The sequence below is a fragment of the Pomacea canaliculata genome, linkage group LG8 (assembly GCF_003073045.1).
Source record: "Pomacea canaliculata isolate SZHN2017 linkage group LG8, ASM307304v1, whole genome shotgun sequence".
Classification (NCBI taxonomy): Eukaryota; Metazoa; Mollusca; class Gastropoda; order Architaenioglossa; family Ampullariidae; genus Pomacea; species Pomacea canaliculata.
In genome coordinates, this window is record NC_037597.1 from 2,574,818 (window position 1) to 2,602,803 (window position 27,986).

The following is a 27,986-nucleotide window of genomic DNA, read 5'->3' on the forward strand; positions in this document are numbered from 1 at the left end:
TATAAACAATGATTACGTCCCCTGTGTTACAAATGACGATTTCCGGTCGACGTCCAGTGAGGTAATCGAGATAATCAACAAAGAAAGTTGCGACTACATTAAGAGGAAACGGACAGATATTTCGCTGCATACAGTGAAGACGTGTGTTGGCTATTTATGTTCACAACTAAACATAGGTCTCAGATGGCATCAACTAGTTTTTGAGTTTTGATTTACCGCAGCCTGCAGGTCACAGATTGTGCAAAACCATCAACATGGCGCAGGCAAAAAACGCATATTTTGCACAGGTACCAAGTTTTCGACTAGAAACCGTCATTGAGGTAGGTGTCTTATCTCTCTGTGTCCTTTCTAAGCCCCTGTCTGTATTGTATTCCAGTTTGCTGTGAGCCCTTTGGTTATCATTCCCTTATATACATTTCGTGATTGTCGTTGGCATCGACAGATTAATATGAGCAGTATAACACCAATGTCAACAATCGCAGCAGTGAATAAGCAAAAGTATGACTCGGTCATTTGGAATTGCTTTAGAGATTTTAATAAGAATTCCCGTAATTTTGCAACAGACGTTTCTGGGAACAATGTTAATTGTTGATGTTTTTACTTTCAGTATAAGAAGAATTAAAAGTATACATAAGAACTTGCTTCAGTATTTGTATTTTAGTGGCTATTTTAAAGAAATTTAAGCAATTATAAATCATATGCAGCAATAATTTTACAGAGTGTTTATTATCCTCATAAAAGTGAAAGTAATTTTTGTGGAATAATTAACTTCTGTCCATTTTGCATTACAGGAGTGGAATGCTGCATACGAGAAAGGAGAACTTTCAAGAGTGCTGAAAACTCATTGGGCACTATATGTGCCTGCAGTTTTTTCATGTGGTCATGATTCTGAAAAAGAGCAACGAAGAGCAAACACCTTTCTGTTCCATCCTTTAGAGACTTTCTTTTGCAGTGGAGATCCTATAACTACTTTTCAGGAGCTGAAAGATAGGGATAACCCATCCCAGATTTGTGGACATGTCTTTCGGAGTGGAGAGCCAACATACTCCTGCCGGTACGTTAATAAATAAAATTCGTTTTGTTTAAAAATGGGGACTTACATAAATCTTATCATTGGATCTGACAATCAAAACTCAGAAACTGATAGTTTATAATCATCTGCCAGTTAACAGCCTACTAACAGTAAAAACATTTCAGAGATGAGCCACAGATTAACAGGTTGGCATATTGACCTTGGGATGCCCAGACCTATGTGTTAGATCTATGCATCTTCAGTTTATTAAGATATTTACCACATTACATCATTGAATTATTTTGCCCATTGTTTTGTTGTGATCAAATATATATTTTTTAAAATCGTGAAATAACCAGATAGCCCCCTTTTGCTTTGAATGAACTCCTTTTCTTCTTTTGAGGAGACATATGGGCAAATGGGTCTCTTTCTGAAATCCTGGCCTTTTGTAAAATGTTAAGTAAGTGTATTAAGTGCATTATGTAAGTGCATATGTAAAGGGAGCAAAAATAGAATAGAGGCTTTTAAATATGTTCATGCTGCTTGCTTGTAGTTTGAAAAATCATTATTTCCAGGGATTGTGCAAATGATCCTACCTGTGTCCTGTGCATCAGCTGCTTCCAAAAGAGCAAACACAGGAGCCATAAATACAGGGTAAGGCAGTTAAAATGGGCAAAGTTGCAAAAGTTCTTGCCTGGTGCATTTTTTTAACAAGAAGAAACAGTAAATTTATGTGGGGTTATAAATGTGGTTTATTTGAATACATGCAGATTTAAAAGTCCTTTATTAAGTCAGATTGAGATGACAAATCTTTCTTTGGTTGCTGGGCAAGATAAGAGTGAAAGCACAGTCATGTGCATGAAAAATCATTAAAACATTGAGAAATACGTTAGATTACACCACTCCAGTCTCCCATCAAAACATCTGACATTCACATACAAAACACTTACATACATATGAGTAGATGCCAGCATGCATCTTTTTTACTCAAGTTTTTTTTAAAGGCATTTTGGATTACACTATTGATATGTCAGCTAGTCTTAAAGTAGCACTAAAATTCTTGAAGATGTTGATATGGCACCAATTCATCTTGCCAGTTGGAACAGCATCTTCAGTACACCTGGAAAATGACTGTTTAATTTTTTTTTGTGAGACTTCATTCTGTCATGTGAATCTTACAGTATGTTTACCACTCTTCAGAGCAGAGTTTTTGACTTGCTGTCACTTTTCCAAGATGTTATTTTTCAACCAAAAGTACAACCTATCATCTGTGTTGATTTTTTTGCTCTGTTGTAATGTTTTCCATTTATTGTTGACATAGTAAATGTAATTTTTACTCCTCCCCCAATATATATGAAAATATAATTTGGCATGCAGATGAGTACCTCAGGAGGTGGAGGATACTGTGACTGTGGAGACCCAGAAGCATGGAAATCAGATCCAGCATGTGATGAGCACAAGGCTAACTCATCTTCTAAGAAAGATAAGGTATGTGTGGCTAATTGTTAACAGCTCTGTTCAGAATAATAAACACAGAAGTTAATTGTTTAGCAAGGTGTTTAGAAATATCATGTTATTCTCAGTTCTTGTTCTTGTTATTTGGTTCCTCTTTGAGTTTTTTGCATTTGATTTTATTATTTGTCAGTACTGTTTGTTTATTCTTTTATAGTTCATATGTTATTTGTTTTTCTGTCCCTCGTATGCTGTCCATATTTCGTTTTTGTTGTTAGGCGCTAAGAACATGCTCCTTAGGAGTGTGAGTATGTGCTTTACAAATTTTGCATTTATTATTATTATTAGAAACAAGATACAAAGAACCAGATCAGGCCAGACTGAGATGTGACTTGCAAATTACAAAGTGACTAGACCCAAGGGTATTAAGTGTAAGACAGGCCTTGTCTGGGATTAATAGGTCAGAATGCTTGATTGGAAGGTAAATCTGTATGCGATTGTTGTTTTAACAGATTTTTTTTCATGCAGACCTTTTAAAAAAATTGAAATCTCTGCATGTGCTTTGACAGAATATTCTCCAGACTGTGCATTCTTGTGTCCTGATGATGCAGTGAGAATGTTTTTCTTTGGCAAGCATATATGTGTAGCATATGCTAGTTAATGAGTCGTCTGCCACTCTGTGGAATATATTTTTAACAATACCTGCTGCTTAAAATTGTGAAGAGTCTTTTTATTGAAATAAAGGTTGGTGTAACCTCTGCCCTTGTAGATTACCTCCCTTGCCCATGGGTCGGTGTTTAGACACCTGCCAGCAAGCTTATGAACATTATTAACTTATTGATATTCTCTTGCACTAATTGAGTTGTATAATACGTTTGCCTCTTATTCCACATTTATGTGAAGACAAAAAATATTAAAAAACCCCAGAAATTTACAAGAAATATTGGGCACAGTATAAATTCTTAGGGAGCCCACAGGCAAATCTTTTGTGTTTTGGTGAGAGAAAGAACATTGCATACTTTCTGCATGCAGCATAAAGTGTTCTGTTACAAGGATACATTATTTGAAAGCCTTGTATAAAAGCTGTAATTTGTGCGTCTGAAGCTGGAAAGTTGGTTTTTCTGCCAGAAAAAGTTTTAGTTGTTGACTGTAGTTAGCCAACTGATTGATCTTCAGGATTATATGTGTCACATTTTGCTATTCTTCATTGCTCAACTGAGAGTAGAAGTCCAGCACTACATATCTCTTTCCTAGGCTTTTCTCTTTCTTTATTCCAAGTAAACTCTATATTCCTCAATACCAATTCTAATGTTCTGCACAATGTGAGAGTTGGGCATCCTGTTCTCCTATTCACCTGAGGGTTACAGTCAGGGAAGCTGATGGCCCAGTGGGTAGAGCACTGGTATCTGAAGCTAGAGGCATGCCAGTTTTACATCTCTGTGGCATAGAAAATTTACCCTAATTGACCAGCTGTCAGGAATGGATACCTGACTCCATAGAGGGCTGGTGAAGGTAAGGCAGCAAGGAAAGGAAAATGGGCATCACCTTCACATAAATCTGGATCCAGGAAAATTATGGCCTCTTTAACCTTTCTCTCCAATGACAAAAAAGAAGGTCATGGGATCACTTTTTTTTTTATTGTTGTTGTTATGGGCATGAACTAGAATACTGGTTGACTTTCTGCAGGATATATCTTGTCCACTTCCTCTTCTTCTTTTGATGGTCTTGATGATGTTTTTTTTTTTTTTTTGGGAAAGCCTTACTTAAACTTTTTGATCAGAAATTTGTCCTGACCATCTAACATACAGAATTTGAATAAGACAGGTGTTGGTGATAACCTGTAGCTTGAATTCCAAGCTCTTAGTGTGTCTTAAAATTTAAGACCCATGCAGGTCTGAACTTCTGTCTCCTGTTACGGTTTAAGAGCAGAAAAAAAAATTCTGTATTACTACAATAACAAAAAATTAATTTGAATTTCAGGATTCATTGGCCATGCTTCCAGAAGCTTTCAAGGATCGAATATCAGAAGTGTTTTCAACAGTGTTGAAGTACATTGTAGACTTGCTGACTTGGAATGATGGCATCCATCTGCCTGAGGGTCTTCAGCCAGAGGGTGAAGTTGGTGATGACTGCCATTGCATGCTCTTCAATGATGAAGTACACACCTATGAACAGGTTAGCATTGCTGTTATTCTAACCTTTCCATGCTTATAGAGCTGCTACTAATCGCCCTTTGGGATAAATAAAATCTTATCATTTGTGCTCATTTATGACTTTTTAGTATGTGAGCTTAGGTTACAAAAATGACTATTTAGGTTTAGGAGACTTTCCATAGGGATACAGTTTCTATTTTTCACACAGGTAAGTAAGAGAGATTACCCAAGTTAAATCTTCATCTGCCTTGCTATAGTATGTATAAATGCCATTGAAATTAGAATTTTCCCTTGTACCTCACCCTACATAGATTGTTACATTTATACAGTAACTTTAACAGAAAATTATTTTCTAATCAAGTTCATAAATCTTAAAAAGGCCAAAATCCTACATTTCTCTATGCAGGTGATTACTACACTGCAAAGAGCAATTGACTGCACCAAACGACAAGCTGTTGATTTGGCTACCATTGTTGATCGGGAAGTAAGTTGTCATTTCTTCACACCACTTAACTGCAAATTACAAAATAAAATAATGATACTTGTGCGTTGTGAATCCTTGGATGCACTCATATTCTAACTCCTAGGCACAATTTTTTAATATTATATTACTTCTAAAACTCTATCAGTTTCTGCTGTTTAAAAAAATGAAAAAGATAGAAATGTAAAGTATAATTCTTCTAATAGTACTAAAGAGGAAAAATTAGATTTTTTTTCTTCCTGTATGTAGGTTGTGTATTTTTTTTTATAATCACTAATGATGTTTCTAATATGTCATTGTCAAAACGTTGTTTGGACACAGTATACCCCTCAACATTTTAACATTGTTAAGTTGAATAATCCATTCCAGAAGAAACTGCACCACAAACCCCACAGATATGATTAATACCTAAAATAAAACAAAATGTTAGATTATAAATTCCTAATTGCTGCAGCATTTTGGCATTAGACAAGGGTGGGCTGGTTGGTTTGGCGATTCTGCACTGTGAGGGGAGAGGAATTGGGCAGCCAGGGCATCCAGGAGAAAAAAATCCCTGACCTATGAACAGATGTCACATATAGAGAGCCTGAACCAGGAACTTTTAGTTCTGACTCCATTGTTTTCTTTGGTACACTGCTGGATGTCCATAAGGTACTTGGGGCAAGAGCACACAAATGCTTTGCCTTTTCGAAGAGAAGTAAATCCTAGTGGAGTAAATGCTCAGCAATAACTACTTGATTGCTTCCTCATAATCCATTCATAAGAATTTCCTTTATGGGCCTTTGGAGACTCTACAGGAGACTACTGAATTCATGTCAATAACCTTGTATTTGGATCAGCACATTGATGAAAAGGTCTTAAAAAGACACCAGCCAGTTGGTGAGCTGGCACAATATGTTAATTAGGGGTAGTCATGGACATTGTGATTTCATAGTTTTGGCCCCATATTGTGCATTGTGATATTTGTATAACCTTGATAACAAAAGGAGTTTATTCACTGGGATTTGGTGCAGTGGTATCTTTGGTCATCCTGGTCTTTTGAATTTTTTTCTTTGGTTTGTTATTGAAGTCTCATGATTTAAAAAAATCAGTAAAAATAATTTTCCCTTAAATTTAGAATCAAGATGTACAGGTGATTCTTGAAGGACATTAAGAACATTGCTGGGTGTCAGACAAGGATAAACTCAACAAAAACATTGTGCCAATCACAAGATAATTGCCATCTATTTAAGCACTCACTCCAAACTGATGTAAAGCTGTATCTCATACATTGTGTATAATGCTCTGTATACTTTGATTGACTTTTAGTTGTAAGTAAACTTTTATGATCTTTAGGGTCGCTCATCTGTGAAGCAAGGAACATTTAATGAGTGTGAAAAAGTGAGCGAGATGATAAAGGTTTGTATTATTATTATGACTTGATTCTTGCCTGATGGGTATAGGGGAAAGATTTCATAGTTAGAAAGAAAAGCACTTTTTGTTAACATAGAAAAAAATCAACTAAAAATTCAGTTCTCCAAAAAAAATTCTGCATTTTGTTTACAGTTAGCAGTAGTTGTTGGAGGTTTGCTGAAAATTATAACCAGTTTATTGCTTTTAACTGCCACGTAGCAAATGGGTAGGGGACACTTAACATTTTAACAATAATGTTCAGAGTTGATTACTATTGGTTCTGTAGCAGTTTCACTGTAGTTAGACTGTTGTAGTCTGTTTCCATTAAGATTTTCTCTTGTAATATGTGAAGGTTTGCTCATTGGTTACAACATCTGCATCTTTTAAAGACGTATAACTATGAGATAATGACTCGAAGATATGCCAATAAATCACTGTTATGATGATGCAACAAAATAGAACATTACTAAATATATAAATTTTGGCACTTATATTACAGCGGAGTACATCTCGGCATGGTAGCAAACCACTAAAGGTCATGGTTATGCACAACTTAGTGGTAGCTCATCAAACTTTTGTGTTACGCTGCATTGATTGGCTGCAGACCATTATTAACAAAAGTGGTATGTTTTATTTTCTTTGGATATGATAACTGACATTTTTATTGAAACATTTTTATTTGGTCTTTTCTGAAGTTTCTAAAGTTTCTGTATTTTGGGTATTCTTTTGTGACCTTGGGTATTTTGAGCAGAAAAGATTTAGAATGCTAGCATCCATCATTTAGGCACATTGTGTTTTTACCCCTTAAAAAAACCTCCTTACTGAAGCTACAAGTAATGAGTACTGTAAATTGTTGAAAATAATTTATCATTTTCATTTTACACTTAATGCAAGCTGAAGAAACTGTTATTTTAACATTTATTAACTTTGTTTTGGTGTTCCAGAAGGACTGCGCCATCTTTTTTGTCTTATTTCAATGCAACCAAGGCATACAGGTGATTCGCTGATGGAACACTTAATTATGGCAGACACACAGCTCTGGAAAAGTGAGCATCCGTTGGTTATATTACACCTGATTTAGTGTTTTTGGTGACCGAATTGTTTAAGTATGGGCTAAAGTAAGTTTCTGCTAGCAGTTCCTCAGCAAAGAACAGATTGGCTTCAGAGCAGGTAGGAGCACAGCTGAGCTGATGTTCAGCTGTTGTGTCCTGATAAAGATTTTAGTGGGACTTCTATCACAGCATCATCAACTTTAAAAAAGCTTTTGAGAGTCTGGCTTGAGGAGCTATGGCATGTAATGTGAAAATTCAGCATCAAAGAGGGTCTCATCCAGATCACCAAAGTGCTGTATAAGAGCTTAGTGAGCACGGTGCTACTGGACTAGCAAATGGGAAATTTATTTAACATAACAGTAGGCATCTGTCAAGGGTGCCTCCTGTAGCCTGTACTGTTCAACATCTTTTTGCCTGTAGTCAACACTAAACATAGAGAATGAACAACAGTTCAAATTATTTGGATGCTGACAGTCTGCATTTCTCATAATTTTGAAAAACTGCTACTTTAGCATGAGAAATGCAGACTTTCAGTGTCCAAATAACTTAAACTGTCGCTCTTTGGTGTTGACAGCTGGCAATGTTGTGAATGGTGTACCAACGTGACATAGTACACCGTTACCAGTGCTTGTTGATCACAGGTGTAAATCACGTACTTTGGTAGCAGATAATTAATTAACGGATCGGTTTTGGAGGCTGAAAATTTACAGATTAGGTTTATATCACCTATATCTACTGATACTTGCAAAATCACAAACCATTCAGGTTGGTCTTTCAGTGAGTGGTTTGAAAAGCTAAAAACCTTCGACAAATTTTCAAATGGGTTGTAAAAACAAAGGCCTTCTCAGAAACAGCTGGAAACCTTGGCTTGAAGGTCAGCACAAAAAAGACTAACAGTATGAGAGTGAACGCCAGAGTCCAAGACAGCATCAAACTAAATGGAGAAGAGATTGAGGAAGTTGACAGTTTCACCTATCTTGGGTCCAAAATGTCAAACAATGGGGATGCGGAGGTGGAGATTCGAGCCCGACTGGCGAAAGCCAGTCAGGCCTTTGCCTCACTCAGGAGCACATGGAAGGCAAAAAACATCAGCCAGAAGATCAAGCTGAGAATCTTCAAGTCAAATGTGATCAGCACCCTCCTTTACGGATCAGAATCTTGGAAGATGACCAAAACCATCAGTAACAAGCTTGACGTCTTCCAAAACAGATGCCTCAGGCGCATACTTAACATCTTTTGGCCAAACACCATCACCAACGAAGAACTCCACCGAAGAAGTGAAACCGAGTCCATCACCACGCAGGTTCAACGAAGGCGTTGGCGATGGATCGGACATGTGCTCCGCCAGCAGACAGCAGACCTTTCCAGAGTCGCCCTACGATGGACTCCAGACGGCCGAAGAAAACGAGGCCGCCCAAAGGAAACTTGGAGAAGAACAGTGGAAAGGGAGATGAAAGGAAAGGGCTGGACATGGGGTCACCTAGAGCGGGTTTCAGCCGATCGACATCGGTGGCGGACTCTGGTTGAGGCCTTATGTGCAACCTGATGCACAAAGAGGAATAGATAGATAGATAGTAAAATGGTGAACTGGCAACAGACAAAAGCCAAACAGGTCTTCCAAACTCGGTTTGGAACAGGAAAAAATAACTGTTTTGAAAAAGTTTTGTGTTTCATGTTTTTGGTGTGTCCAGACCTTTACAGCTAACCCTGTGATCACAGAGCCAGGGTCCTTTCCCCATTTTTTAAAAGAACTGAATGCAGTAGTAATTTTATAAAGCTGAATTTTAGGGTGTTTGGAGAATTTTATTTTAAGAAAGTTTTTGGCTTTTTTTTTGTGCAGTGGCCAGGGTCATGTGTCATCAACTGTTAATGTCTGGGTAAGTGTCAACAATTTCAACAGCTATGTTTCCTGCTTAAAGCAGAAAAAGAACCTTTGTTTCTTCTATGGTCAGAAATCATCACTTGGGATTTGTTAGAACGCTGAGATCATCACACTACTGAAATATGTCTGTATAGGACAAGCTGCTTTATACTATTAAAATAATACCAAGATATGGATTTTGGTCATAAGTTGAACAGTATAATATGTTCTGTACATAGTCTATGACATGAGTCTTATATATTTTGTTTGGAAAACTGAACATAGCTCAAAGCAGGTGCAGGAAGAATTTAATCATCTTGCCATCTCATTGAAATGTACATTTACATCTCTGGCCAGTCCTGGTGAAATGTTTGCTTGATTGCTGTAGTTATAAAATTCAGAAAAGGAAGTTATCTAGGAGCAGATCTACAAACATACAAAGTTAACTAGGATCAGGTTTGCAAACATACAACTGTAATAAGACACACGTTTGCTTACTTTGCACACGCACTATGTATTACACACAATACAACGATTGATGAGCCCCTGCAGATTACGATGAGGATGAAGAGATTTGTAGGTAAATCAGGTTGAAATGGCACAAGTTCAGAGGAATGTCACTGTGAGAGTTATAAAGTAGATTGGTAGATGAAAACCGTTTTTTTCCTCCGCTCACTTTACCATAGAGAAAAACATATATATTTACAATTTTTTTCTTCAAGTGAGGCGGACCAAGATGTCAGACACAAGACACCATTCATGCATGAAACAAAATGAGACCTACCACAACTCATTACAATGTTTAACTAAGAGAAGGTCTGTAAATATACAGATGTTAACTAGGAGCAGGTCTACAAATATACAAATACTATGGAGGCTCCTGAGCAGCAGTGAGGTGCATTTTGAAAAAGGTTTAAAGCTGAATGCAAAAGTGCCAATGGTGATAAAATAAAGGTAACTTTAATATCATAACTATTCCAATGGGTAGGACACAAATTCTCTATATATTTCTAGAGCAGTCTGGTGGCGCAACGGTTAGCGCTGTTAGCGCCTGTCACCAATACAGTGAAGGTTGGCTGCCCTGAGTTCATTTCTCGTCTCGGGCACGCTGATCTTTCTCTGCACGTGGCATCTGTTTACAGGGCTGGCTGCTTGCCGTAATATAGCCTTAGCTGCTGACACGGTGTAAAACACCAATTCCCCCCCCCCCCTCTCTATATATTTCTATAACCTAATTCCGTATATAACTTTATATATCGTAATTTGAAACAGTTCTTGAATTTTATTCATCGAATCTAATGTTTTCATCATTTTTTTTTTGTCTGCAGGGTTCTGAAAGATGCAGAATGCAAAAAGCAGTTTGCTGTGATATTTACAAAGGTAATAAAGGAAAACTTGCTGCTTTACAAGAATACCTATTGTTGGGGAAAAAAAGACTGTTATTCGGTCCATGTGACTAAAATGTTCTGACTGTATATTTCAAAACTGCTAATAGGAAATATTAAATTCATGTTCTTGATTATTGCAAGTTTATCAAAAAAAAAAAGCTTGACAAGCTCGTTTTTAGTTTGGTTAATGTCTAAGGTTCACCAAAGTGTTTTAGTGCTTAGAGTTAACGTGACAGTGTTTTTGGAATGTTTCAACAGCATTATCCACAGATGATGCAAGATTTTAATGAGGACGACCATGATCATGACGTCTCAGTTACATCTCTTTCCGTTCAAATATATACTGTCCCAAGCCTGGTAGGTTTATAGGCAGAGTATTGATGTTTGACAAATTTTGTACTTAGCAGAGTGATATTGTGAGCATGTTGATGCATTGTTTTCATCTTGCAGTTTTTAAAAAGTGCCTTTTACACCTGGCTCACATGTTCATACAACATCTTTATGTCAATCATTTCTGATTATTTTGGTAAAATCTTTCACGAAACAATCGGTTCCTTTATTTTTCTTAATCAAAACAAGCACCCTTGGCAATGAATGACTGTCACATATGTCAAATAAGTGTGTGATGTAGAGGAGTATTCAATAGTTCACAAGGAGCAAATGATTTTTTTTAACCACCTTCGTGTTCAAACAAAGTAAGGCATATTTGTCAATTCTTTTGGTTTTGAAAGCTCAGTGTTCAAATAATTCTTAAACAGACAAAAATGATAATGCCAATTTTGAAAAATTATTCTTCAATATGTAATTTTAGTTTTAATTTAATTTGTAACAAGTTTTTGATTTAAAAAGTACAGGAAACTTTTGGCAAAAAGAGGTCTCCAGCACAAAATAGAATACATAGCAATTAAATATTTTACTCTTTAAAAGTGTTAACAGATAAATTGTACTTGATGGTATCTTTTCCTCTGGTTTTTTGGTTTTGTTTTGTTTTTTTTGTAGGAAAAAGTACCTTATTGACAACAGTTTGGTCTCTGGTTATTTATTCCTTCTTAGGTATTTTTTTAAACATTGGTTGCTAGTTTGTCATTGCCCACAATGTTTCATTTGGGACTTCATAAAATTATTTGAGGTGTAAAATCTTCAGAAGACATTTGTTGATAAAAAACTGTCTTGCAAGACCTGCATAGTTGTCTTTTTTTTTAAAAACCATATAGTACTGTGAGAGTGTTAAATTGAACATCCTGAGTTTGGTTGTGGTAGAGATGGTGCCTGATCTTGTACACCGGACAAAAAGCCTGGATATAGTGGGCTTTATAATGAATAGAGGCTTAACTTCTTATGGCCATCTTGTCTTCTTCAGCCACAAGTTTCTACTATCTGCCACATAAGCATACAGTATCTTATGTATGCTGTTGATACATAGCTTCTAGTTTCTGCCCCTGCTTCTTAGCTCCAGCAAGAGCTACTGATGCTTTACTACCCCAGTCAGTCTCTTTGGTCTGCTTGTGTTGCTTTCTTCTCTGTGCCATGGGTCAGGAGAAATTTAGCAATGGTCCTTCTGCTTTTCAGGCAACACTGGAATTTGTTGCCCTTTGAAGCTTTTAACTCTGGCCTCAAAACCCTCCTTTTTAATCAATATCTCAAGATCAAGTGTACTCTTTCTCTTTGGTTCTTCATCCTTATGCACTTTGTTCATATTTCCCATGTCTGTGATGACACGTGTTTTTTTGAATGGTGGACTTTTGGCTTAGTTTAAGTCTTTTTGTGTACAACACATTGAGCTCTCATCCATACAGGGAAATGTGCCTTATAAATTCAATTATTATTAAATATTTATCTTTCATTCTACCTGCTTTTTTCTGTATGTTTCATGATTAGCTTTTATTTCTTAAATTCTTCCTTTTCTGAAATCTTCCTCAGGGCATGAAGTTTTTTCATGCATGTTTTATTGACATTGTGCCAACCTGACCAGATCATCCATGTGTTTAAGGTCTTTAGATTTATTTTGTAATTTTATTTCCACTGGTTGGTGTACTAGTAGCTATGCAATTTTATGGCAGGTTTAGAAAAATTGAGCAGCTAGATGTTGCACTCTTATGTGTTTGGGGAGGAAAGCGAGGTGGGTGGGGGATGGGGTTGTGTGTGTGCAGGTGCTTGCTGTGGCCTGCATCCAGGCAGAAAGTCTTATAAACAAGCAAATGTTCATTTTCTGATCAAGACTGGAATCCTGCTACCACTTGTTTATGTTTCCACATGTGAGCCTTGGTGTTATTGGTCTCTCACATTGTTTTGGTTACAAACCTCCAAACTTTGATGATTACATCAGTGCCTCATTGCCACATTATCACTCTGCTTTGTTTACAAGGGCACCTGGACACACCTTTCTCATCTTCTTCAGAAATCACTCAATAAAATTTTAATTCTGAAATACATTTTTTTGGGACAAACGTTGCATAAAATTGTGACAAAATTTTCTCTTGGCCTAATTTACAGCAAGGAAAGAAGATTAAAAGGTGTGGAATGCCAACTGCCTGGGTTTTGCTGGTTGCTTTATCCACTCCTTTCATTGACATGTGGTTTTTGTTCTTATAGCACTATGCAAGTCTCATGGCAGATTTTGTACAGGATGACCATTACCGATCCGTGTCCATAACCTCAATCTCAGTCCAAATTTTCACAGTGCCTACCTTGGTATGTTATTAGTCGTATGATTTTCCCACTTTCCGTTTTCAATTTCTCTGATAGCTGTGGCTCTAAATTCTTAAAAGATTCAAGTAAACTCAGGTCCTAGCATTCACTCAGTGTTCAGAATCTGTGTCATGCAAAATATCTGCTTCACATTATCATTAACTTTTGCAGAAGCAGAATACAAAATCTTATTTTTCTGTCATACCAATCAAGCACTTTGTTGCTAGATTTTCCATTTAAAAATATAGAAAACTTTAAGATTCAGGGAATCACCAAACATTTAACAAAAAAATGTAAGCTCTGTTTCTTATCTTTAAGACTTTGCTAACCTGCCTATGTCTTTATCCATGAGAGTGTTGGTACATGTATTTGATTGTGAGGGACAAAACATTTTTTTAACATCAGGTAATATACATCAAAAGTGCCTGCGTCTTTGTCATCATTTTTGTCTTATATCATCAGGAATCCATCATCACTACCTTGCATTGGACTTTCGTGGGATATCTGCTTACTCATCAGAACATTTAATTTTAGATCTAAAGGTTGAAACAGATATCCCATGAAATAGACACAGATATCCCATGAAATTCAAATTCACACCTGGACAGTCTAATCCATTTTCATCCCTTAAGGCCCAGCAAAAACCCCATTTCTGCAGTAATATGCAGTGACAGTTCCATTATCAAACTGCCCTGAGCTTTCCAAGAGACTTGATATGGGAATATTTTTTCAACCAGATTTCACAGCCCATAATTCTTTTTTGGTCATTGATCATGTGAATGATTGTTCATCAAATGCATGGCAAGAAAAATAAGAAATGACAGAAGGTGGGTACGATAAAAGTCTCCTGCTCTTCTGTCCATGTTATTGAAATTGTCTGAAAAAGGCACTAGGGATGAGCTGATATTATGAAAGAGACAAAAGATCCTCTTTTAAGTTATTTTATCTTATTAATTATGTGATACAAAGCTGCCTATGGAGGTGGCACTTTTGCATGCATGTGAGAATTCCAGATGGGCCAACACCATTTAACTAGGGTTCTTGCAATCCCAGCTTCAGTACACATTCCAAATTACTGGTGTTTGCTGTTGGCTTACAGGCCAGGTAGCTTTCATTAATATGTTGAATTTTGCATTTGAAGATTTTAAACATCTGTCATTATGTTTAACTGTTTTAGATTGAAAGAAAATTAAACACATCCTCTTAACTGACTTAAAAAAAGTCTTCATGATGCTGCAGTAAATCAGGGCTTCTGCTTACGCAAAAAATTGCGTACAGTACGCATTGAAAGTTCGGAGGACCCCTTCAATGGGGTCCCATTCAAATTTGGGCGAAGAACAGGGACCCCTTAAAAATCTGAACAAGGGGTCCCTGTGACCCCAAAGAATTTAACCTTAGCAGAAGCCCTGGAAAATTATTTCATAGTTAATTTTTCTGAACTTTTGCTCTGCTATACAATGTCAGGCTTTATTGGTAATAAAAATTTATCATGTATTGGCTGTTGAGGGCATGAGGAAGAGTTTAAGATTGTATGCGACCTCTTTTTGCCTTTTCCTGAACTTCTTTTTTAACCAAACTAAATGGTTATCTCAAGATGTAGTTATACAAAAATTTGTGCAAGTATGCAGAGTGTTTGCATTTTTCAAAACTGAGTGTGGTGGGGGGAGGTGGGATCAACTGTCAAGATTGTGTTCATCTGGAGCAACCAAGATTATTGCTGTTTCGTATTATTTCTTGAAATAAATCATCTTGTTCTTGTGTTACAGGCCAGAATGCTGGTGAAAGAGCATGATCTTATCAATGTTATCCTCAAAAGTTTCTTAAAACACTGCCAGGAAAAGAAAAACAGTGAGTATTTTTTTTCCTAAAATAAAAATTTATGCAGGGTTCTGGCACAAGATACTTTAGGCAGTAGGTGGGATTAGGTGGAATGAAGAAGAAAAGAGATCTGCTTATTTTAGTGCAGTGGAATGGATGAGGAAGTGATGAAGGTGTGCTTTATTTTAGTACCAGATACTTAAGGCAGAAGGATGGGCGAGGAAGTGATAAAGATATGTTTATTTTTATGCTTCCACAGTGGAGTGGGTAGGGGGATAATAGATCCTGCTGCCGCTTGACCTACAGTCTTGTTAACCCTCTGATCTGGCAGAAAAAGGGAGAAATTACCCTTCACTCCAGTTTTGCTGGCATCTCTAGTCTTTTCCATCACTCATAGGAACAGAAAATACTATAAAACATATGACAAGCTAAACACATCATTGTCATGTCTGAAAAAGTCCATGAAAAAATGGTGGTGTTAAACAGTTTGTACAAAGATTATGCTTTTACTGGAAGGTATGTCATGATTGTTCAGTTTTATACTAGAAAATCAAGCAGTGCTTTCAAAATAGGACATTTTTACAGGGGTTGGGAAGCTGTCATTTGAAAGGAGTGAAAGAAATGCAACATTCAAACGAGCCTGCTACATGCTGTATGATCTGAAGTAAGTCCATTTCACTGTTTTTAAGTGTCAGTACACCGTGGTGAAATAGATGAAACCACCACAGTGAGAGGATGGCTAGATGCAGTATTGCTGGCACCTATAGCGGGTGTGGTGGGGGTGGGGGCATAGCTTGTGAACTTTTGGTTTGCAGTTAGCACTGAGAAAAAGTGCAAGCTTTCAACATTTTTCAGTATCAAGCTTGATTTTTTTTCAACATCAAAAACAACTATTTTTATTTTCTTACTGTGTTGCACAATAAAGTTAGTCATTGTCAACTTGTACATAAAGAACAGTAGTGTACTTTAGAAAACAAGTTTCTGTTGTACTATAGTTTGCTTCCACATAGCAGATTCTTAAGATTTTGCAGTAATTTATTGTGTAAAGGAAAAAAATTGCTAAATTTATGCCTCATCACACATGTACATACAATAAAATAAATATGTAATAATTTATATATTATATAAATGTAATAATTTATATATATATTATATAAATGAGAGAATCAGTAGCTAATAAAGGTGCTGATTTTCATGCCGGGTTCCATTTATATTCACAAAATACTTATTATTCTTCCAGTCACACAAAACTTAGACGTATTGTGAACAAATGACGAAAAGTTGTTCTTTAATGTAATTTAAAAGTGATATTTCTGTCCCAGATGGTCCGTAAAATACTTTGAATTGAAAATGATTGCTTTTTATGCGATCACCAACTTTCCATTAGCAGGAAGGCGTGTGTGCCTGTACCTACTTTAACACTTTGGGTTTTTTTTTCCCAGTAAAGTAGAAAGTTTTCACATTTTAATCTATTACGATGTTGTATACAAGATATATGGATATGTATATGCATATATTTGTGTAAATTTGTATATAAATATGGGGCTGGTACTATGCGTATTTCTTTGTGTGCATTCTGGATACGTATGTGTGACAGATATGCATTGCTGTGTAAGCCTGCAATGCCAGAGGAATGGTCTGATGGTCTTCGCAACAGCTTTCTAAACGGCTTTGTGTCTATGCTGAATCTCTTGAAGATGATGCAGGTTTGTAGGTTTTTTTATTGTTTGACCTTTGCTTGCACTAACATGCTACTCTCACTTTTGCAACTGCTTAGGCCAAACTCCCTTCTAAACTGCCTGCCATGTTTCTCTTGATTATGTGATGTCTAGTCAACAGGGAGGATGAACTATTTGGTGTTCTCAAATCTCATTCAGATTATATAGACTGCCCAGTGTTCTGCCTCTCTGAAACTTGGCCTAACCCAAAGATACCTAATTCATCCTTTCAGTCATGCTGAAAGTCCTCCAGAACTCTGGCAAGAATAAGGGAGGCAGTATATGTTTCTTTGTAAATGTTAGATGGTTTATGCAAAGTGGAGCCCCTGTCTGTGCGCTTCGTAAGTGACATTGGAGTTCATCTTCCTTGTGCTATTGGGAGTAGTATTCAGCCTATGGATCATGCCACAACAGCAGTTTAGGCAATCTCAAAACTGACATTAAAGAAAAACTCCCTAATTCATTGTGGGGGATTTCAGCTCCCTAAGTAGAAGTAACAAGTGAACATTAAGTCTAGAAACTCCTTTGCTGTTGCATCATTAAAGCCACTTACTATATGCTGCCATCCTCTGAGTCAGTCAGACTATACCATTGATGTATCTACTGCCTTCCCACCGCCAGTGTGGCTTGTTGGCCAAGCACAGCTGAAGGCCATCAGGCACGAGAACCAGGTGGCTGCGAACAGGCCTCGAGGCCGCCTTGTGCCAACTGGGAGGCACTGATGGTTTCCTGTGCCAATATTCATGAAAAGATGGACATCATCATGTTTTGCATCAGTTTTTGCAAGGAGCTGCATTCCAACACGCCGCTCAGTCATGGACCAGTGAAAAGCCATGAACCAATAACAAAATCAAGGCTAAACTGAAGGCAAGAAATCAGCATTCAAGAAGGTTAAATATGATATACAGAAAGCCTTATGCAGAATAAAGTTGGATTTCAAGTGCGAACTTGAGTCTCAGTTTCAGTTTGGCAATTTCCAAGATGTGTGGCAAGTCCTGCAAAGTGTCATCGGTACTGGGAAAAAAAACACCCCACCCATTCATTAGGACTGTATCCACCTTGATAGGCTGAATGAGTTGTAGAGTAAGGGCTGGTCCAAATCCCTGTTGTTTATTACAGGTGCACAAGGATACCTACCCTCATTCTTCTCCCACAAATCCATTCAGATGGCAACCCAATGGTTTATTTCGTCATATGCTCTTGTGAGCAAGTTACAGATATTTCCAGGCCATAACATCTTGTCTAAATAATTCGCATCTGCCCAAAGCAACAAATCTAAATTTAAGCAGGTGCATTGTCTCGCTGAAGCACCTACGATTTGTCCTACCACAACTCTTGTCTCTTCTCACAAGCTGAGCAAAGCAAACACTACAGAATCTCTTTGTAAACTTGTTGATTGACCAAGATATCATGTTAGATCTAACACAATCTGCTGATCTCTCTTTTGCCCATAGCTCATGCGGCACACCCAATCCTGTTAATTTTCAGACAGACCTCGTGTGCTAATTAATATTAGATTTATGTGTACCACTTTAATGATAGAACAACTGCTGTAAAGTGCATTTCAATGTTCATTATGTTTTTATTAGATATTAAATCAATGTTATATGTTGAATGTTTTCAGGGCATGGATTCAGTAATTCGACAAACAGCCCAGCATTTGGAATTTGAACCAGAGTGGGAAGGTGCTTTCAATTTGCAGCTGAAATTGGAAGACAGTTTGGTTCTGTTCAGTGACTGGTGTTCATCTGATGTAAGTTATTTCTGATGCAGTGGGAAAAACCTACTGCTGCACATCTTCTTTGCTATTATTTGGTTATTATTTGTGAAATTAACTGTGCCTAGAATAAGGAGTTGACAGATATACATCATACTTCTTTGCTGTATTTATTGCTTTTTAATGGAAGCAGGATGTTCATCATCTGTCTGGCAGACATTTTTAAAGGGTAGTGACATAATAATATTTAATCCTCAGCATCTGTTGCACGCTATGTGTGCAGTGTGTTAAATTGGTCTGAATTGAACACTGTCTGGTCTGTTGAACTGTAGACTTTTACGAAAACAATTGTCATATCACCCCCTTGTTGAACATAAGGTCATAAAATGCCATCATTATGGATGCCATGGGTGGCAAGATAACAAGTTTACAAGTCTAGACTGTAAAAACATATAACAGGTATTCCTGTGACCTATTGGTAATTGGCAAGCAAACAGTAAAAGATATAGCAGCTATTCTTGTGACCTTGTAATAATAGGAAAGTAGATAGTATTCTGTGACATAATGGTAATAGGCAAGTAGAAAGTAAAGGATATAACAGGTATTCCTGTGACCTAATGATAATAAGAAAGTAGATATGTATAATAAAAATATACAGTGTTTTATACCACCATTAAGTGCTTGACAAATAATATCCACAGAATAATAATAACACTTATGAAGAGTGTCTAAAAAGTAACCAAACTGGTGCCACAAACAATTTATTTCAGTTCCAAACAACAGACAACATGGTTTCCATTTCAAAGTAATCCCCCTCGAGTCTAATGCACTTTTTCATCCTTCTCTGCCATGTTTCTGTGCATTCCTGTGCATTCATGCATAGCTGGTAGTTGACAAAGGGTAATTAAAACTTTTGAAAGTGTGCTCAGTTACTAGACAAACAAAACAGAACAAGTGCTTGTTACAAGATAAGGCAAGTGGTGCATTTCCAAATACAGCACACAATAAAAAAATTACATCTAAAAACCATTCTATGACATCACATACCCACACATATACACATCTAACTTTTTATCTACTGTTGAGCAGCTGAGCTGCTGGGTAAAAAAAATGATTTCAAATGTCTGTCACTTCTGCATACAGCCATAGATAACATAATGTTTGTGTGAATTCAATAAAACAAATTCTCCTGACTTGACATGTTCAGGTATAGACACAATGCTGCAACAATTCACTGATCACAAAAAGAAGCTAAACCCCCTTAGAACTGGTATGGACAGAACTGTTCCAGATGTTCCTTTACGGGCAGACAAACTGCAAAAAAAAAAAAAACAGCAGACAAAGGAAAGGATAAAAACCTTTCTATAACAATGGCTCAAGACTAGTGCTGAGAAGGTACACTCTTTGATGACCATGTGTGTATAATATATGTTTGTTCGGTGTTCATGTCCCATTTAAGCCAGCTATCAAAAACAGTGAACAGGAATGGGAACAAACACTGAGTAATCTCAACAGGATTTTTATGTACCATACTGGGAAGTATCTGTTCTTCATGTGAGTCTGTGCTCACTTGTTTTATTTTATTGACATTCAGTTCCAGAAAATGTTCATTACACCAATCAACAACATTTTATATACATTGGCATGATCTTGCTTATGCCCCTGCAACAGAGTAAACAATAGGCAATCATGTGAAAATTTTACGTATTCTCTGAAACACTTTTTTTTACAGCTGTTGGTATATAAAAGGGATGACAAACAACAGCCTGGCAGAGATCCAGTGCTTGTAATAATAATATCAGAATGATTACCATTTACAAAAATTCTTTGCTGTCTGCAAGTAAAAAAAAAAAAATCCCATATGCACTAAACCAATAAATGTGCAACATTAGAATCAGCTATCGGTGTCATTGCTAAAAATGGGATTGCACTGCATTGAACACAATTGAAATCAATGAAATCAACAGAAAGCAGTCTTGCACTTGCCTGTGGCTTTTCAAAATGTTTTTCCAATGTATTTAGCATGAACAGCACGGGGTCTTCAAAATCCATACCTGCCCTATAAGCAAAGTTGTATATACAAATCTTTGTGGTATTCTGGCCACACATTTAATTTCATGAAAAAACTTCTGCTTTTGTGAGCATATGAAGCTGTGCATCTTTGTCTTGTCCTCTTGTACATGTCTGTGCAGCATTGTGCCATGGGCTTAATTTCATAAAAGGATGTTCCCCTCCTGTGCACTGTTTTGTCTTAGTGTCTTGTACATGTCTTTTCAGTATGCAAGCCATATATTTAATTTGATTAAAAGATGTCCTCTGTTTTCAGTAGCAAAAGCCGTCTATCTTCAGTATCTTATAGGCCTTTTGCTGTTTCCAGTTGCTATTCTTTTTCTTATGGCAGTGCACTTTCAGTGCAGTCTTCTGTGAGCATTCATGGGATCAAATCTGCTTTTACCTAGGGTCTGCAAACGTGTGTGGTCTGAGTCATTTGGTTTATTCAAGTTGAAGTAAATGCAGTGGCACTTAGTGCAGCATTTAACCTTCAGCTTTATTTTCAGGGTGTTGACAACATTTGGTTGCTGCATATGTCAGCTCCTGGATATGACATCATTTTTGCCTTGTTGATGCTGAATATGAAGATTTGAGGCAGGAAGAAGAAATTGATTTGCTTATGGACGAAACCATCATGAGGCTGCTATGTTTGCCTCCCTTGGCTTCCTTTTGGCCTAGAGCATATTGGCAATGGTGAGTCAATGGTTTTGTGCAAAGTCCAGGAGTTTTAGGTCTCAGGCTTCTTTGTTTCATTCTGCTCCACCTGCTGTGTTTTGAGCATATTTATGAGATCTTGCTTTTTTTTTTCAAGGATTTAAATGCTTAGTTATAGATTTAGTCCATTTTAAATTGTGCTTCTCTTGATGTTTTTTAATCTTTCATATGGTCTTTTTTCCTATGCTGTTTTTGATAATTTATGTCGTTTTTGTGGTTTTTACCATTCTGCAACTTTTAGTGCTTACTATTACCTCTCCTTCTGGGCTGCCTTTTCTCTCTAACTCGTTGTTGGATGCAACCTTTACTGCTGGGATGGTGGAAAATCCAACTGAGCATAGTACGTAATACAGAGAATGGGAAAGAGCACAATAAATAGATCCAGATAGATTTGTAGGCTTAGGAAAACAGTTTATGAAACGACTTTAAAAAAACTGTTTTTCACACTATCAACAAGAGCATATATCCCGTTAACAGAATTTTTAAAAGGATTAAAAAAGATTTAAAAATATAATAATAATGTGATTTGTATAGTGTATACTCACACTCATAAGGAGTGTCTCTTACCGCTTGAGACCGGAAGACATGGACAACATATGAAGGACAGAAAGATAACAGTACTGATAACTACCATAAATTTCTGTCTATTGAACACACCTGTATATAAGTTGCACCCACTAAATCTAAAAAAAACCCTCTACTTTTTTTTACAAATAAGCTGGACTGGTTTATAAGCTGCCAATATATACAACTTGAAAGCTGCATCGTAGGCATTTTGTCTCGTTTTTGGCATGCTGAGGGTGTATGCTTCAGCAATCGATCTGAATGGTTTAATTGTATGCAGCTTTGATTTAAAAATGTGAACAGTTAACACTTTAACAACGTTAGCAGTCGACACTTTAACATGGAGCTCATAAAAAATTTAATCAAAATCTGAAAAATCCGCAAGCAACCCACAACGCTGTGGCTCAAAACCATGTATGGGTAGATAGTGCCTGGTGTGACACTCTTATGACCTGTCCAGTTCATGTGTTTTCAGAGGGAAAGATCATCAAATCAAATCAAATCAGACTTTATTGTCTGTCGAGGAGACCCAAGACAGAAATTTTTCTTTTGCTCACAAGGGCAGGCATGTATACTTACACAGACATCCACACACACAGATAGAATAAACAAAAATGCAATCATGACAGAGATAATTTATTTAGAAAAAACATTGAATAAACTGACCACGATTCTTCATTTTAAGGATCAACTTTTGACAAAGCATTTTCCAGCACTGAAGCCTTATGATCTCATGCTGCATATCAAATGTACCAATGGGTGGACACTGGCATTTGTGACATTCTTTATATCTGATTGCATCCCATGCCTTTGCCAGTTTTGAAAATCTTGAAAGTGAGATGAACCTCATAAAGACTAATTTAGAACAGATTTGAAAAATAGAGGAATCACGTTTATAAGGCACAAAATTACAGAACTTATTTCACCATCTACTACCTTTAAATACATAATAATGAAATGTTTCACAAAAGTTTCAAAAATATTTAATATACTTAACACATGGCCTTTTGTCTCATGAGACTATAACCAGTCTCGACCTGATAACATCTTTAAGGAAGCATGCATACAAAGATAATACTCTGGCTCTTCCTTATTTGAAGAAACACTGTATGTAGTGCCTAAATATGGTCACAAGTAAATAATTAAGAAAATAACTTTGTGCAGATGGTCTTGGTATTTTCCCTTCATGAATATGGAATTTTAGCATGGTGACCCATTTCCTATAATTATGGTATCTTATAATAATTATGGCATCTTATAAATCTTGATAATAGATATTTTATTGTAAATTCATAAAAATTTATATATTTCTTGAATTTCATTTTTTTGGACAGCGCTTTTTACTGATTGAAGCATACAAAGAGACCACAGAGGCTTTATGCCATTGCAGAGAGAAAGTCGAGAAGGAAAGGGTTGAAGGTAAGGCAATAAGGAGTTGTATCTTACTTGGGATTGCTTCTTTCATAGGAACATGTTTATTTAGCAGCATGGAAGAAAAGGGTCATGAAGGGGAAGGAAAGTGAAGAGAAAATACCTGGGGCCAATCCTTTGGAGCAGATTATCACTTCAGAGAGAATGATGTGTGAGGGAATTGTGTGATTAGTGACCATCTTTTAACACTGGATTGGGGCACTGCTATTCTATTCATGATATAATGGGATTTCAAATGGACAATATATAGGTATGCACTGTATGAAACAGACATCCTCCACTAGGTCTAAAATCACCTGCTGGGAATCCTGTGAGTAGTTGTGATAAGAGAATGGAAATAAACAGAGAATTGCTTTTCCTTTTTGCTTCGTCCTCACATTCATATGTGCTTTATTTGTGTAAGAGTAATAGTGTTGTCTTTACTTATATTGTGATAAAATCATTTCTAGTCAAAATATAACATGATATATTTAACGATATCTTAACGATATATTATTAGAAATATATTCTCAAGTGCATACAGTGAAAAAATCAAGTGTACACAAACTCTACCAAAAGAAATCCCCAAAATGCAAAAAGAAGTGTAGTTGTGTAGCTTGGTGTTTGTTCCTTTCTGATTGCTTTGTGTCTTGCCTGATCTTGAACTGTGTTTTTGTTAAATGAATGTTTGCAGCTAGTGCTGTTTTTATATTTTTGTGATCTTTTAGCATTCTTCATTCATGCATCCTTTTGTCTTGATCTCAGATCTGTTGAAATTAAGCTAGTTTGCGTAATAATTTAATTACTCTTGCTATATAATACATATTTTTATGATCCAGAATTTGAATCAAATGTGATTACCATATATCAGAATGTGTAAGTGAAGGTTCTGGTGACTATGACCTTTTTGTTAACAGTTGGTGGCCACACAGCTAAATGCATCAGATATGATGTCAGCTCACAGCCAGTATCTGTCCATCTGCCTGTTACACGCTTCTTTGCCTGTAAGTATCTGTATTTGACGTGATCTTTGCAATGAAACTCTAGAATTTTTGGGATTTCGTTTTATGGATTTTAAATGATAGACCTTCTGTCTTGTGGATGTTAATTTGCCCAACATTATCCACACCACGTTGCTGGATTCTAAAAGACTTCTTCATGGTGATCTTTATGGCAAAGATTTGTCTTCCTCAGGGTCTGAAAATATTCCCTGAAGAATGGGGATGTCTTGTAGTGTTATAAAATGCAGTTCAAATTTTTAATGCATTGGGGTTGTAGGTTTGTAGGTGTATGCCTTTGAACACACAGTAATTATGTACTAACTTCATTAAATATCCATATTGTCCAACATCCAAAACATGCATTTGTGGTAGTTTGGGCACATATATGCATATTATCTTTAAAGACCTGATAATCTGAGGTCAGTCACTCTTACACGGACTATTATAATAATAGTAATAATTACAGAATTGGTAAAACGCATTTCCCTGTGTAGAGGGAAGTTAATTGTGCTTGGCTCACAGGACTATAAACTGATAGCTCAATGTATTATGAACCACGCAAACACATAGGCAAGAGCATACAGGCTATAAAGTGGTGAACATGAGCAAGCAAAGATGGAGACGAGGATTGAGCAGAAGAGCTTGTTACACTAGAGAGAGGTGGATTCTAAAGCTTGATTTGAAAGCTTTTAGCCTATTAACTGAAGAAAACGAGGCACACAACTTTAAATGTTGGAGTTGGATTAAAAGGAGTGGCATTTCAAGCTGTTGACTGTTATTTGCATGTCAGTAATTAAAACAAAATTGTCAAAAAGTATTTATGGATTATAAGCTTCCTCACAAACAGAAAGTAGTATGTATTGGTAATATTTACTGAAATATAACGATTATATTTTATGGATGTGTTTCAGTAGAGGGTGATTTCTCAAATTTTCATATATATTTCAGGAAAACAACAGCATGTAATGTTGATGACTGTTAGTGCTCACTATGTTGCTGTTTGCAGCCCTATGCTCCTCAGAGGAGAAACAAAGAACAAACTAAACTAAACTAATGTTATCTGTTAGAAATTGAAGATCATTCAACTATAAATCATGATATTACATATGTTATTATACATCAGTTGGTCAATCCATAGTGATGATGTGATTGTTTTTATATTTTCTTAGCTCTTTACATGCATCTTGCTGACTTTGGCCTGAAGTTTGATTCTGCAGTACTGATGACAAGGGTGAGAATATGCTTAGTCTGTATGGTCTCATTATGCTCTGGTTCAGTCTCCGTAGTCAGATGCTAAGATGTAATACCATGTCTGTTTTGCTGTGTTTGTCATTGAGTTCTGGGGACAAAACCCCCTAAAAAACTACAGTTCCTTGTATTCCCATCACCCATTTCATTAATGGCACACATCTCCTGCTCAGCTCTAGTCCCCACTTTTACATGTGATAGTACCTGATAATTCTAGTGAAACAACTGATTTCAACTGACTTTTGTACCATGTCTCTTCAGTACCACACAAAATCATTCTTGTGAAGGAACTTGAATACTCGAAATGCTTCAGAACTAAAGTGACTCAGATTCGATTGGATAGCTTCTATCACATCACTCATCTCTGTCATGTCCACCTACAGTTATACTAGAGTAACCTATTCTCCTCAAGGAGTATCAATGACTAAACTAATGTCCTGATTTTTGATTTGGAAAAAAAGAGCTGTGTTAAGAAGACCGCAAGCAGGAAAGGATGATTTTTGCATATTTAGATATTTAGAGCCATAATCATAATTTTTTTTTTTCCCTTTTTGCCTATGATATTGTTTATGAGATTTTTAATTGAGCAAATTTTATACAACATCATTATCAACTTATGATTTTTAAATAGTTAAATAAAAAAATTTAAGTAAAGGCTGTGATCCATTTTTTGTTAGGATGGAGGAAATCTCAACTAACTACACAAATTTCACTCATAAATTGTGAATTTACATATGTTGGTATTCACACACTTTTTTTTATTTAATTCAAAAACATAGCCCTCTTTCCTTTCCCTTATTGTTTATAGTGATATTTTTGCTGCTGATATTCAATATGGAATATGCTGTTTATGTCACATTTTGCTTTCTCCACCCTACTAACATTTTATTATCTTGTTTATTATCTATAAATGAGTCATACGAACATATTTGTTTATCTGTTGCTTCTCTTACTTTTCTTTTGTGAGGTCTGTAAAAAAATCCTATTATTACAGAACCGGTTGGAAATCATGGAATTGTTGGAGCCAGCTTTACGTGTCCAAGTGCTGGTTGCTCAGGCACAGGCTGGCATGTGGCGACGAAATGGATTTTCTCTCCTGAACCAGGTTAGTTGCCTTTTTCTCTTTTTTTTTTTTTAAAGAAATAAGCTTAATCATTTATTGTTTCATTTGTTGGCATAAAACATCAACAACCAGCAGTGAACTGCTAATTAATTTATTTAATGAAGATAAAAACTTTATGTCTTCTGATCATGATGCATTCTTGGAAGGGACAGGTTTCCACCATAAAGATGCCAGATGTGTGTATTTGGGTTGAAAGGTTTATAACATTTGGTTTTAAACTTGCAGATTTATTTCTACACAATGTACGGTGCAGAGAACAGATGTACAACAAAGAATATAATACTGATGCAGGTATGAGAGAGGTACAAGAGTGTGCATGCATGTGTACCTGTGGAAGTACTGCTGGACACTTGCATTATTGGCGTATATATATATCTCTGCTAGTTTTTCACATATTTTGCTGTTAGAAAAGAACATTTGGAATTAACTTTTTAGAGTTGACTTAAAGTATCAAGTCATGGGCATATTATTAATCTATGCACATTTCTCTCACATTTAGTCCCAGACTGCTTCTTTTTCTAGCAGAGAAACATGAAAGTATGATGAAAGTCTTGTTCCCCAGTTGCACATTTTTTATTATTTCAGATATCAGCCTCACTCATGGACAGCGATGAATTTTTGATCAGCTGTCTCAATAAATTTGGATGGTAGCCTGGACTAAGTGAGGATAGATTGCTTTCTTCTTAATAATGGTTGATTGGGAAAAGAAGTACAGAGCCTCTTGTTGGGGCTGCACTTTGTGAAACCTTGCATAAAAAGAAGATCATAAGCAATGTTGTAAAGCTGAAATAGCAGCTGATACTTCATTTATTGTGACTAAATGATTTATCTGATATCAGTATCTGTAACAGGCCTGTAATTTTATACTTATTTCCTATCTTCAATATTGTATAACAATTTCACTTTCTTGTTGCAGGCCAGACTATGATAATCTACAGGCCAAAGAGGACTTTTTGAGACAGACAGTTACACTAGCTGAGAGTTTCCTTAAACCTGCTAATTGTGATCTTGGGTTAGTGTTCAGCCTTTCAGAACAGCTTACACAGAAAATGAAAGATTCAAGATTTACTACTAATTGTGTGATAAAGGCATATGAACACAGTGTTGGCAGTCACCTTTCACTGTGGTCATTGCCTGAGTGA

General features: G+C 36.4%; 1 protein-coding gene across 1 annotated transcript; it reads left to right on the top strand.

Annotated features, from left to right (window-relative positions):
* Positions 1-31: 31 nt before the first annotated feature.
* On the top strand, positions 32-27,986 carry LOC112570283 (E3 ubiquitin-protein ligase UBR2-like). The gene is made up of 24 exons (XM_025248664.1): positions 32-320; positions 792-1,054; positions 1,588-1,666; positions 2,390-2,500; positions 4,445-4,639; positions 5,024-5,101; positions 6,434-6,496; positions 6,990-7,113; positions 7,435-7,536; positions 9,383-9,419; positions 10,732-10,783; positions 11,050-11,148; positions 13,384-13,482; positions 15,246-15,327; positions 15,883-15,961; positions 16,895-17,003; positions 18,640-18,768; positions 23,397-23,481; positions 24,390-24,476; positions 25,643-25,704; positions 26,716-26,826; positions 27,070-27,135; positions 27,430-27,491; positions 27,761-27,986. The coding sequence occupies exons 1-24, from the start codon at positions 255-257 to the stop codon at positions 27,984-27,986; spliced, it is 2,466 nt and encodes an 821-aa protein (XP_025104449.1). The 5' UTR covers positions 32-254.

Coding starts and splice junctions, on each gene's coding strand:
- LOC112570283 (XM_025248664.1), top strand. CDS start 255: ATGGCGCAGGCAAAAAACGCATATTTTGCACAGGTACCAAGTTTTCGA. Junction 15,962..16,894: donor TACATGCTGTATGATCTGAA/GTAAGTCCATTT, acceptor TATGTGTGACAG/ATATGCATTGCTGTGTAAGC. Junction 26,827..27,069: donor GATTTTCTCTCCTGAACCAG/GTTAGTTGCCTT, acceptor TTAAACTTGCAG/ATTTATTTCTACACAATGTA.